General features: G+C 42.0%; 1 protein-coding gene and 1 long non-coding RNA gene across 12 annotated transcripts in view; one reads left to right on the forward strand and one right to left on the reverse strand.

Moving 5' to 3' along the window:
• Positions 1 to 13,332, reverse strand: part of LOC138754715 (large proline-rich protein BAG6-like) — a 115,949-nt gene that overhangs the window by 55,418 nt on the left and 47,199 nt on the right. For 7 of the 10 annotated variants that reach the window (XM_069919445.1, XM_069919448.1, XM_069919443.1 and 4 more), the window contains one exon: positions 11,419 to 11,472. The exons of the other annotated variants lie outside the window; for them this stretch is intronic. In XM_069919445.1, coding sequence (XP_069775546.1) covers positions 11,419 to 11,472 — 54 coding nt within the window. The remainder of the gene's footprint in view (positions 1 to 11,418; positions 11,473 to 13,332) is intronic. 10 annotated transcript variants of the gene reach the window in all.
• LOC138754718 (uncharacterized) overlaps positions 1 to 13,332 on the forward strand; it is a 36,973-nt gene that overhangs the window by 2,338 nt on the left and 21,303 nt on the right. The gene's annotated exons all lie outside the window — the stretch shown is intronic.

A 13,332-nucleotide genomic window follows, 5' to 3' on the forward strand; every position in this document is an offset into this window, starting at 1 on the left:
AATATTTAAAGTGTCGTTTTCTCCCCCCCTTCCTCTTCCCATCCCACCCTCCCTACCTCCCCTCCCATTCATTTAAAGTTCAGAATCTAAGATACATTAAACCCGTCAAACAATGTTGTCACTCAATAAAAACAAACAAGAATTTCCACTGAGTCAATTCTTTTCATTCCCTTCTCCTTCTGTCATTTTAGGTGGTAGATGTCCCCGGTAGGTTTTCTCTATTGTGTTTCATGTATGGCTTCCATATTTGTTCAAATATTGTAATATTATTTCTTAAATTATATGTTATTTTTTCTAATGGAATACATTTATTCATTTCTATATACCATTGTTGTATTCTCAAGTTATCTTCTAATTTCCAGACTGACATAATACGTTTTTTTGCTACAGATAGGGCTATCCTAAATCTTTTTTCCAAATTGAGTTCAAATTCTTTGTTTTTTATGTTACTTAGATCTCTGGGTTTTTTGGTATATTGCTTTTTGTGATTTTATTTAATATCTGGTTTAGATCTTCCCAAAATTTTTTCATTTACTCACATGTCCAGATTGCATGAATTGTTGTTCCCATTTCCTTTTTACAGCGAAAACATCTGTCAGATACTGTTGGGTCCCATTTATTTAACTTTTGAGGTGTAATAAATAGCCTGTGTATCCAGTTATATTGTATCATACGTAACCTCGTATTTATTGTATTTCTCATAGTTCCTGAGCATAACTTCTCCCATGTTTCATTCTTTATCTTTATGTTTAGATCTTGTTCCCATTTTTGTTTAGTTTTACTATTTGTTTCCTCATTCTCCTTTTCTTGTAGTTTAATATACATGTTTGTTATAAATTTTTTGATTATCATTGTGTCTGTAATCACATATTCAAAATTACTTCCCTCTGGTAACCTCAGACTGCTTCCCAATTTGTCCTTCAAGTAGGATTTCAGTTGGTAGTATGCCAAAACTGTTTCGTGAGTTATATTATATTTATCCTTCATTTGTTCAAAGGATAATAATTTATTTCCTGAAAAGCAATTTTCTATTCTTTTGATCCCTTTTTTCTCCCATTCTCTAAAGGAAAGGTTTTCTATTGTAAAAGGGATTAGCTGATTTTGCGTCAGTATTAGTTTTGGTAGTTGGTAATTTGTTTTATTCCTTTCTACATGAATCTTCTTCCAAATATTGAGCAGATGATGTAATACTGGAGAATTCCTACATTGTACCAATTTTTCATCCCATTTATATAATATATGTTCGGGTATCTTCTCCCCTATTTTATCTAGTTCTAACCTAGTCCAATCTGGCTTTTCCCTTGTTTGATAAAAATCTGATGGGTATCTTAATTGTGCGGCTCTATAATAATTTTTAAAGTTTGGCAGTTGTAAGCCTCCTTGTTTATACCATTCTGTTAATTTATCTAGTGCTATCCTCGGTTTCCCCCCTTTCCATAAAAATTTCCTTATTATTTTCTTTAACTCCTTGAAGAATTTCTCCGTAAAGTGTATTGGCAATGCCTGAAATAGGTATTGTATCCTTGGGAAAATGTTCATTTTAATACAGATTATCCTTCCTATTAGTGTTACTGGTAAGTCTTTCCAATGCTCTAAGTCGTCCTGTAATTTTTTCATTAGTGGATAATAATTGAGTTTATATAGATGGCCGAGGTTTTTATTTATTTGTAACAAGCCTTCCGTCGCGCATGCAGCCATCTTCAGCGCAAACTCCGGGAGATCCAAAATGAGTGGTGGACTAGCCTCGCCAAACGAACACAGCTCAGCGCGGACATTGGCGACTTCAGGGGTTTCTACGAGGCTCTAAAGGCTGTGTACGGCCCCTCACCCCAAGTCCAAAGCCCGCTGCGCAGCTCAGACGGCAAAGTCCTCCTCAGCGACAAGATCTCCATCCTCAACCGATGGTCAGAACACTTCCAATCTCTTTTCAGTACCAACCGCTCAGTCCAAGATTCCGCCCTGCTCCAGCTCCCTCAACAGCCCCTAAGGCTAGAGCTGGATGAGGTTCCCACCCTGGATGAGACATATAAGGCAATCGAACAACTGAAAAGTGGCAAAGCAGCAGGTATGGATGGAATCCCCCCAGAAGTCTGGAAGGCTGGCGGCAAAACTCTGCATGCCAAACTGCATGAGTTTTTCAAGCTTTGTTGGGACCAAGGTAAACTGCCTCAGGATCTTCGTGATGCCACCATCATCACCCTGTACAAAAACAAAGGCGAGAAATCAGACTGCTCAAACTACAGGGGAATCACGTTGCTCTCCATTGCAGGCAAAATCTTCGCTAGGATTCTACTAAATAGAATAATACCTAGTGTCGCTGAGAATATTCTCCCAGAATCACAGTGCGGCTTTCGCGCTAACAGAGGAACCACTGACATGGTCTTTGCCCTCAGACAGCTCCAAGAAAAGTGTAGAGAACAAAACAAAGGACTCTACATCACCTTTGTTGACCTCACCAAAGCCTTCGACACCGTGAGCAGGAAAGGGCTTTGGCAAATACTAGAGCGCATCGGATGTCCCCCAAAGTTCCTCAACATGATTATCCAACTGCACGAAAACCAACAAGGTCGGGTCAGATACAGCAATGAGCTCTCTGAACCCTTCTCCATTAACAATGGCGTGAAGCAAGGCTGTGTTCTCGCACCAACCCTCTTTTCAATCTTCTTCAGCATGATGCTGAACCAAGCCATGAAAGACCCCAACAATGAAGACGCTGTTTACATCCGGTACCGCACGGATGGCAGTCTCTTCAATCTGAGGCGCCTGCAAGCTCACACCAAGACACAAGAGAAACTTGTCCGTGAACTACTCTTTGCAGATGATGCCGCTTTAGTTGCCCATTCAGAGCCAGCTCTTCAGCGCTTGACGTCCTGCTTTGCGGAAACTGCCAAAATGTTTGGCCTGGAAGTCAGCCTGAAGAAAACTGAGGTCCTCCATCAGCCAGCTCCCCACCATGACTACCAGCCCCCCCACATCTCCATCGGGCACACAAAACTCAAAACGGTCAACCAGTTTACCTATCTCGGCTGCACCATTTCATCAGATGCAAGGATCGACAATGAGATAGACAACAGACTCGCCAAGGCAAATAGCGCCTTTGGAAGACTACACAAAAGAGTCTGGAAAAACAACCAACTGAAAAACCTCACAAAGATAAGCGTATACAGAGCCGTTGTCATACCCACACTCCTGTTCGGCTCCGAATCATGGGTCCTCTACCGGCACCACCTACGGCTCCTAGAACGCTTCCACCAGCGTTGTCTCCGCTCCATCCTCAACATCCATTGGAGCGCTCACACCCCTAACGTCGAGGTACTCGAGATGGCAGAGGTCGACAGCATCGAGTCCACGCTGCTGAAGATCCAGCTGCGCTGGATGGGTCACGTCTCCAGAATGGAGGACCATCGCCTTCCCAAGATCGTATTATATGGCGAGCTCTCCACTGGCCACCGTGACAGAGGTGCACCAAAGAAAAGGTACAAGGACTGCCTAAAGAAATCTCTTGGTGCCTGCCACATTGACCACCGCCAGTGGGCTGATAACGCCTCAAACCGTGCATCTTGGCGCCTCACAGTTTGGCGGGCAGCAGCCTCCTTTGAAGAAGACCGCAGAGCCCACCTCACTGACAAAAGGCAAAGGAGGAAAAACCCAACACCCAACCCCAACCAACCAATTTTCCCTTGCAACCGCTGCAATCGTGTCTGCCTGTCCCGCATCGGACTGGTCAGCCACAAACGAGCCTGCAGCTGACGTGGACTTTTTACCCCCTCCATAAATCTTCGTCCGCGAAGCCAAGCCAAAGAGAAAAATACCTAGGTATCGTATAGTTTGCATTTGCCATCTGAGTGGTGATTCTTTCTTAAATTTTGTGTAATCCGCATTATTCATTGGCATTGCTTCACTTTTATTTGCGTTAATCTTGTACCTCGACACTTCTCCATATTCCTTCAATTTCCTATGTAATTCTTTTATTGATATTTCTGGTTCTGTTAAGCATACTATAACGTCATGTGCAAATAAACTGATTTTATATTCCTTGTATTTTATTTTTATCCCTTTTATTTTATTTTCTGTTCTTATCAGTTCTGCTAGTGGTTCTATGGCTAACGCGAACAATAAGGGCGATAGTGGGCGTCCCTGCCTTGTTGATCTGCTTAATTTAAATTGTTTTGATATATATCCATTTACTGTCACTTTCGCCAATGGCCCCTTATATAATGCTTTAATCCAATTAATATATTTCTCTGGTAAACTGAATTTTTGTAATACTTTGAATAAATAATTCCATTCTACTCTGTCAAAGGCCTTCTCTGCGTCTAAAGCCTCTGCTACTGTTGGAGCTTTATTTCCTTCTACTGCATGAATTAAGTTAATCAATTTACAAATATTGTCTGTTGTTCGTCTTTTTTTAATAAATCCAGTTTGGTCTAGATTTACTATTTTTGGTACATAGTCGGCTAATCTGTTTGCTAATAGTTTAGCTATTATCTTATAATCTGTGTTAAGTAAATATATTGGTCTATATGATGCTGGTGCGAGTGGATCTTTCTCTGTTTTTGGTATTACTGTAATTATTGCTGTTTTGCATGAATCTGGTAAGCTTTGTGTTTTATCAATCTGGTTGATTACTTCCAGGAGGGGAGGAATTAATAAATCTTTATATGTTTTATAGAATTCTACTGGGAATCCATCCTCTCCTGGTGTTTTATTATTCGGTAGTTTTTTTATTATCTCTTGTATTTCTAATATTTCAAATGGTTCTGTTAATTTATTTTGTTCCTCTGTTTGTAATTTGGGTAGTTCAATTTTAGTTAAAAATTCATCTATTTTGTCTTCTTTCCCTTCGTTTTCAGTTTGGTATAATTGTTCGTAGAATTCTTTGAAGTTTTCATTAATCCCCGTTGGATTATATGTGATTTGTTTGTCTTTTTTCCTTGATGCCAATACCATTCTCTTAATTTGTTCTGTCTTAAGCTGCCATGCTAGAATTTTGTGCGTTTTTTCTCCTAGTTCATAATATTTCTGTTTTGTCTTCATTATGTTCTTCTCCACCTTATATGTTTGTAGTGTTTCATATTTTATTTTTTTATCGCCCAATTCTCTTCTTTTAGTTGTGTCTTCCTTCATTGCTAATTCTTTTTCTATATTTGCTATTTCCCTTTCCAACTGCTCTGTTTCCTGATTGTAGTCCTTCTTCATCTTGGTTACATAACTTATTATTTGCCCTCTGATGAACGCTTTCATTGCGTCCCATAGTATAAACTTATCTTTCACTGATTCCGTATTTATTTCAAAGTACATTTTAATTTGTCTTTCAATGAATTCTCTAAAATACTGCCTTTTAAGTAGCATGGAGTTTAATCTCCATCTATACATTCTTGGAGGGATGTCCTCTAACTCTATTGTCAATATCAGGGGTGAGTGGTCCGATAATATTCTAGCTTTATATTCCGTTTTTCTAACTCTGTCCTGCATGCGAGCTCATAACAGGAATAGGTCTATTCTTGAGTATGTTTTATGTCTACCCGAATAATATGAATATTCCTTTTCCTTTGGGTGTTGTTTCCTCCATATATCCAAAAGTTGCATTTCTTGCATCGATTTAATTATAAATTTGGTTACTTTGCTCTTTCTGTTAATTTTTTTCCCAGTTTTATCCATGTTTGAATCCAAATTAAGGTTGAAATCCCCTCCTATTAGTATGTTCCCTTGCGTGTCTGCTATCTTCAAAAAAATATCTTGCATAAATTTTTGATCTTCTTCATTAGGTGAATATACATTGAGTAAATTCCAAAACTCCAAATATATCTGACATTTTATCATTACATATCTCCCAGCTGGATCTATTATTTCCTCTTCTATTTTAATTGGTACATTTTTACTGATTAATATAGCTACTCTTCTAGCTTTTGAATTATATGATGCTGCTGTTACATGTCCTATCCAATCTCTCTTTCATTTCTTGTGCTCCATTTCAGTTAAGTGTGTTTCTTGCACGAATGCTATATCAAATTTTTCTTTTTTCAGTAAATTTAGCAGTTTCTTCCTTTTGATTTGGTTATGTATTCCGTTAATATTTAGAGTCATTATATTCAACATAGCCATTTCATACTTTGTTTATCTTTCCTTTCTGTTTCCTCATCATCACCTTTCCTTCTTATCCATTTCAGCTTTCTTGTTTTGAACACTTTATAAGATAACATTTCTAAAACATCAAACATTTCCCTTATTCTCCTATCTAAAAGTTCTTTAACCCCACTATACCCTCCCCTTCCTGAGTTGCCCTTTATCCCTTGTCGGGCAACCACATCTCCCCTCTCCATTTGGATTTGCGAATTCACTCGCAAGCATCAACTGATTTTGCAGCGACCGTAACTCCTCCCCACCCAGCCCCCCCAGAAAAGATTCCAATTTTCATATACAACAAAGGTCACTCTCTTAATTCCCTCCTTACTTCCTCTCTTCCCTTTCTTTCCCTTATTAATTCTTATCTATACTCTATATATTTTCCTTTAAATATGCATACACTCATGTACACACATATATACATACACACACACACACACACACACACACCCATATACACACATACATATAGTTCGTGGTCATTTTTGCTCTCGTCTCTCTGTCTGACTTGTTAGTTGTTCTGCAAATTTTCGTGCTTCCTCCGGATCCGAGAATAACTATTTTAAGTACCGTTGGGTACTTTAGCATAAATTTATGTCCTTTTTTCCATAGGATCGCTTTTTCTTCTTCAGGAGTTCAAAACTTATGTCTGGATAGAAAAAAATGTTTTGACCTTTGTATTCCAGTGGCTTTTTGTCTTCTCTTATTTTCTTCATTGCTTTCTCCAATATATTTTCTCTCGTTGTATATCTTAGGAATTTTACTAAAATGGATCTTGGTTTTTGTTGTGGTTGTGGTTTAGGGGCTAATGTTCTATGTGCCCTTTCTATTTCCATTTCTTCCTGTAATTCTGGTCTTCCTAGGACCCTGGTGATCCAATCTTTTATAAATTCTCTCATATTCTTGCCTTCTTTATCTTCCTTAAGGCCCACTATCTTTATATTATTTCTTCTATTATAATTTTCCATTATATCTATCTTCTGAGCTAACAGCTCTTGTACCTCTTTAACTTTTTTATTACATTCTTCTAATTTCTCTTTTAAGTCCTCTACTTCCATTTCTACGGCTGTTTCTCGTTCTTCCACCTTGTCCACTCTTTTTCCTATATCTGACATGACCATCTCTAATCTATTCATTTTTTTCTTCTGCACTTTTAATTCTTCTTTTTATTTCACTAAATTCTTGTGATTGCCATTCTTTTACTGATTCCATATATTCTTTAAAAAAAATATATCCATTGTCTTGCCTTTCCCTTCTTCTTCCATTTCTCTGTGTTCTTCTTCTTCTTCCTCTGGGTTGGTCATCTGTTGTTTCCTTGATTTCTTTTTACTCTCTTCTTTCTTGTTCTCGTTGTTTTCTATGTTCTCTTCTTGCTGCTGTGCTGTGGCTGTCATTCTCAGCTGTGGAGATCGACTCCTCAGCTGGTCCCCCCTCCCGTCAGTGTTTTTTTTTTGTCTTGCGCATCGCGCATGCGCGAAGAGTCGAGCATGCGCGGTTGCGCACTTTTGCTTGGCTCCGCGAGCCATTTTTGTTGTCCCCAACTCGGGACTTCGACTGAACTGAGGGAGCGGGCTTCTCTCTCCACAGCGGGCCTCCTCGGACAGGTAAGGCCTTCACCTTCTTCTTCCGACGTCTTTTCTTCTTCTCTTCTTCCCATTGCTTTTGGCTTTTCTTTCTTCGCTGCCATTTTCTTCCCACCTTTACTTTCACTTTATTTTAATTTTTATGTTTGTGCCTTTGTGTTTTCTGTGTTTTTTAAAAACTTTTCCGGAGAGGGCTGGAGTTCCCCGACTGGCCACTACTCCATCACGTGACTCCTCCCCATTTTGTCGTACGTTGATGAAGGATGGGCTCATGCTTGTAACGTGGGTTCTGCATCCTTATCTTTGCCATGTAAAGTACACTATTTGACCTGCTGATTTCTCCAGCATTTTGTTCTTTTCTACACTCACAGTGTGACTGTTAACATTCATCACAAGATGTTATGCTCCATGCATCTCCTGCCACCTCTCTACCCATCCCACCACTTCAGCCTCCCTCATGTATCTCTCTCTCTATTTCTCTACATGGGCGTAACATCAGCTACTCTCCATGGTGGTGGAAATTCCACAACCTGCCCAATTGGTTCCAGGAAGTCCAACGTCGCAAATTCTCCCATTGAGGCTTTGCGAGTATTAAAATGCTTTGTGGCTTTAGAACTGTTCAGTTTAATTCTGGGTGGCGTTAGGGTGACCAAAGATATTTGATGACATTAAAGAATTCTGGGAAGTGCATGCAGAGCGATACAGTCTGGGTAGCTCTAGACAAAGTGCGATACAGTTCTGAGTAAACTAAGTAGTTCCTCAGGAAGGAGATGCTCGATTATCTTGGCTTTTTTATGGGGGGGGGGGTTCTGAATTAAGGAAAAAAAAATCAATTTACAGACAATTCTCAGGAATTGATCCCTCTATAATTCAGAGTCTCACTGTAATTGATTGATAAACATTCTTCTTTTCCATTGTATCTCATGTAAGTCAGGTCAGTCTGATTTTCCACCCTGAAAGTGGAGGAACAGCGTTCTAGACATCACAAGATTAAGCAGGTCAGACCTCAGACATTCCTGCAGGACGTGCCTCAGTCTGAACTGTCTTACCACATCAACAATGACCTGCCTGTTCCAATGCTGTCCTTGTAATTCCATCTTGCATTTATCCTGGGATCTCTATCATACCTTAAACCATCTCTCCCCAAAGTCAACAAACTTCTAAGAATTGCTGATGTCATTAACAATCTATGGGGAGTGCTTGTGCAAGGCTACGGGGTCCTGCAGGCACTGGGCCTTCATTTAATCTCTTCCTCTCTCAACATATCCACACCTATAATCACTGCAACTAGTGTAAGAACGCAAAAGGTTGCAGGGAAAACATTGCCTATGCTGTCCACAGCCAGCTAGGGAAGAGATGCAAACCAGCCAATTCTCACCACGGCATGATAAAATGGTGGTAAGCACCATGCGGTTAGTCAAGCCAACACCATTCATTCCGGAGTATTTGACGACTTTAAAGATTTTACCCCTCCACAATGACACAGCTTCAGTAATCAACTATTACATGGGGCAACACAGTTAACGCAACGCTGTTACAGTGCCAGCAATCAGGACCGTGGTTTGAATCCTGCGCTGTGAGGAGTTTGTACATTCTTCCCGTGTTTGCGTGGGTTTTCTCTGGGTGCTCCGGTTTCCGCCCCACCCTCCAAAGCATACCGGGGGTAGTAGGTCAATTGGGTGCACGGGCTCATGGGCCAAAATGGCCCGCTGTCGTCCTACATGTCTAATTATTTTTTTAATTAAAAATTTGTAAATGTAGCCAAATTCCACACACCCCTCCCAGTTTACTCTCATCTCTCCCCAAGAGCCACAGCTTGGTTCTGGGGACAGCACTCCTGGATATTATTTGTCACATCCACAGCACCGCATGGGGAAAATGTCATCGTCCAACAGCAGGCAAACAGATGCAAAGTGAAATGGCTGCTGAGTAGACCACTGGCTCCTCTCCTCCATACCATGCGCTGTCCCCAGACCAGCAGCAGCCTCCCACGAGAAACGGCAGACCAGCCACTCCAGGGCCAGCGCCACTGCAGGCAACCCGCTGCTGGATCCAGACGAGGTACAACACTTTTTTTTGTTGAGCTGCAGACTTTAAACTTCAAAACATGTGGGAGGTGAAGGGGGTGGGGAAGCTGGTGGCGAAGAGGCGAATGTGGGTGCCACATGAGAACGTCTTGAGGTACAGACTCGTGTTCTCTTTGAGCACTTTTGACATGGTTTACCTTAAAGCACATTAATAGATGCAGAGTTAACTACTGAGAACCATTGCCACAGCTGAATGCTTAAACAAGTTCTTAAGCCCACAAGTATCCCACTTATAAAAAAGCCATTCATGACAAAGACTTTGATTTGTATTGTACCTCTGTACTAAAGCAGGAGGTATGTAGCGAGAAAGCTCCAGCAACATGCATACCCAGCAATGGTGGCTGAACACCAATGAACACCCCTGCCGTATTTCAAAAAAAGGGCCTTTTACTTCCCCCTGCTGTATTTCAAAAAAAGGGCCTTTTACTTCTAGTAGACTTAACCTCTCAAGTGAAAGCAAGTGCCCACAGCAAAGCTGCACTCCCTTGGCAGGGAATCGCATCGTTATGAATAGGTAACGAAACCTGCTGGAGGAACTCAGCGGACCGAGCAACCTCGAGTGTCACAGTTAGCGCGATGCTATTACAGGGCCAATGGCCCAGCTTCACATCCCACACGTGGGGTTTGTATCCGGCTCTGCCTGTAAGGAATTTGTACGTCCTCCTTTCATGGGTTTTCTCCGGGTGCTCCAGTTTCCTCCCACCCTCCAAAACGTACGGAGGGTGGCAGGTTAATTTGGGTGTAATTGGGCAGCTCAGGTTTAAATGGCTGCAAATGGCTTCTACCCCAAGTAAACCGGCAGGAGGAAAATCAATGATCGACCTTTCAGGCCAGAACCCCATTGAGACCTAATAGAGGGATTCGGACCCGAACGGTGACTGTTCAGATCCACCTGTTGAGTTACTCCAGCAGCTTCAGATTCCAGTGTCCTTATGTCCCCTAAGAAAAGCCAATGCACGCAACAAAAGCACATCTTCCAAACAGTCAGACAACGCGGGTAGCAACAGGTTCAAACCAACAGTAGTGCAGTAGTTGGATTTACAGAATGGAGGTTTGCAAATGAAAGAGATTTTAAATACAATGAGAATGGAGGCATCCTAGAAAATACAGAAATCGACCCATCATATCAAGCTTCTAGTGATGTACATGGCATGGCACAAACGCAGGTAGCTCCAAATGGGCAAGATGTTTCAAGTTTTCCAACTTCTAGAATCGTAAAGTATTCTGCAGATCCAACTTCCATCTTTCCAAATGGAAGGGAGGAGGATGGGACTTTTACTTTGGCACGTTTTTTGTTATTCTCTCTGTATTGCAGTTTGTTTACATGCGTACGTTGTGTACAATTTTTAAATTGTATTACCAATAAATGGTCATTCTGCCGCGCCCGCAGGAATAAGAATCTCAGGGTTGTACGTGATGTCATGTATGTACTCTGACAATAAATCTGATGCCCTGACTGAACTCTATTCGTACCACTCTGCTGGCACTCTCCGACAGCTAGCAAGCCAGACCTGCTTGCCAAGCACAAAGGTGGCTCACCAAGATCAAAGCATTAAGGGTTGGAGTGAAAGAAAGAAAAACAGATGGATGGAAGGTTAAAAAGAAAGCAAAAGTGAAGTTACCTGGATGGGACCCTGGTCCACATTGACGTGCATATCCAACGACGATCCGTCACTCTTCGGCAAGTGCAAGGGAAAGGAAAGGGGGGGAAAAAAGCACCAATCATAAAATAAGCAGCTACTTCCTAGTCTTGGCACACCTGGCAGAATCATTCCACCTGCCACGTTCAACCCTGCGCTGCAGGCGGCGACGGGTGATGCCTGATGCACCTCCGTATTCCTCAAAATGGGAAGCACCCTCAAGGCTTCATTCAAACCCTACTGGGAGACTCCAACCAGAGGAAAATTCTCCTGTCTTTAAAAAATTGTAGATCCCCTCCCCTCCCCCTCCCCCTCCCACCCCCCCCCCCCCCCCCCCCCCAGTCAAGCCCATCTACTGGAAATGATCAAAGCTTTTGTGGCTTAGCCTTGGATGTATTTAAGGCAGGTTCTTGATTAGCCAGGGAGTCAACCAAGTAGACGTAGAAAGGTTGTTTCCAATCCTGGGAGTGTCTAGGACAAGAGGGTACAACTTCAGGATTGGAGGGCATCTGTTCAGAGAGAGGAATTTCTTCAGCCAGTAGGTGTCCAATATGTGGAATCTGTCACAAGTGGTTGTGAAGGCCAAGTCACTGGGTGTACTTAAGGTAGAAATTGATTGGTTCTTAATTATTCAGGGTATCAAAAGTTATGGGGAGAAGGCGGGCAGAGGGGGGGGGAAATGGATCAGCTTGTGATTGAATGGGGCACAGACTCAATGGGCTGAATGGCCTACTTCTACTCCTATAGCTCCTTGCATGTGTGAAAAAGTCATGGATATAAGAGTTCGTGTGACCAACCCCTCACTGCACCCCCCACCTTTTCTCTTCCACCCCAGGTAATTGAAGAATCCCCCGAATGTGGGCAGGGAGATAGTTCCTGGGTATGGGTTTGAGAGAGAATGTTGGAAGAGTAAAAAACACAGAGGTCTGCAGACTCTGTGGTTGAAGTAAAAATGCAATCAGCAGGTCAAACAATGTACAGCAAAGATAAAAATACATAAACAACATTTTGGGCTTGAGGCCTTCATCAAGGTATAAGCAAAATGTAGACAGGTGTCTGAAATAAAATGGTAGGGGATGCAAGGAGCAGAGACCCACAGCCAAGGAGTAATAAACAGGTGGATAAGGGAGGTAGTGGAGATAGTACTGTGAATGGGAAAGGAAGGGGATGGGGGGCTGGAGAAGAGAGGGAGATCAGGGAGTGGTCTAGCAGAAACCAGAGAAGTCGATGCTATATTGGGAAGGGGAGGGGTGGGGGGGAAGAGAATGCTCTGAGCTGGGTCAGTCTGAATGCACCAAATGGTCTTCTGAAAAATATCACCAAGGGCTAATAGGGTTTTCTGAAGGCAAAACCAGGAGAGCAACTGGTCACACGGCAGTGTACAGACCAACAGGGTACCTACATGTTGTCTAGCTCGATGCAAACTGCAAGTAGCATATAAAGGGCTGGGTACCACATGGCAGGAATAATTGAGCAGCAGCTCGATCACTAAGACAGATGGATTCATATAGACCAAGCAAAGCACAATCCTCTGGAGGAACTCGGCAGGTCGAACACTGTCAATGGATGAAAGAATGGTCAACGCACAGACGCTGCTAGTCCGAGCAGATTGTGTCTTACTCCAAATTCCAGCAACTGCAGTCTCCTTAATCTCGATAGACACTTAATGGGTCAAGTTCAAGTTTACAGCGTTTACCACGATGCCGTGATAAAGTCTGCTTGCGAGCAGTCCAGATGGACAGCTTGTACATAAGTTAAACAAGCAGATCTCAGTAAGGAATAACAGAGTTACAGAGAGAGATCAGGTGGTAGGGAAAAACTGAGGATATGGTGGGGTGAAGGGTCTATATTGATCGATGATTCTGACTGAAACCAATGAGGCCTCAAAATGTTGTC

This window comes from Narcine bancroftii, chromosome 2 (genome assembly GCF_036971445.1).
Source record: "Narcine bancroftii isolate sNarBan1 chromosome 2, sNarBan1.hap1, whole genome shotgun sequence".
NCBI classification, from domain to species: domain Eukaryota; kingdom Metazoa; phylum Chordata; class Chondrichthyes; order Torpediniformes; family Narcinidae; genus Narcine; species Narcine bancroftii.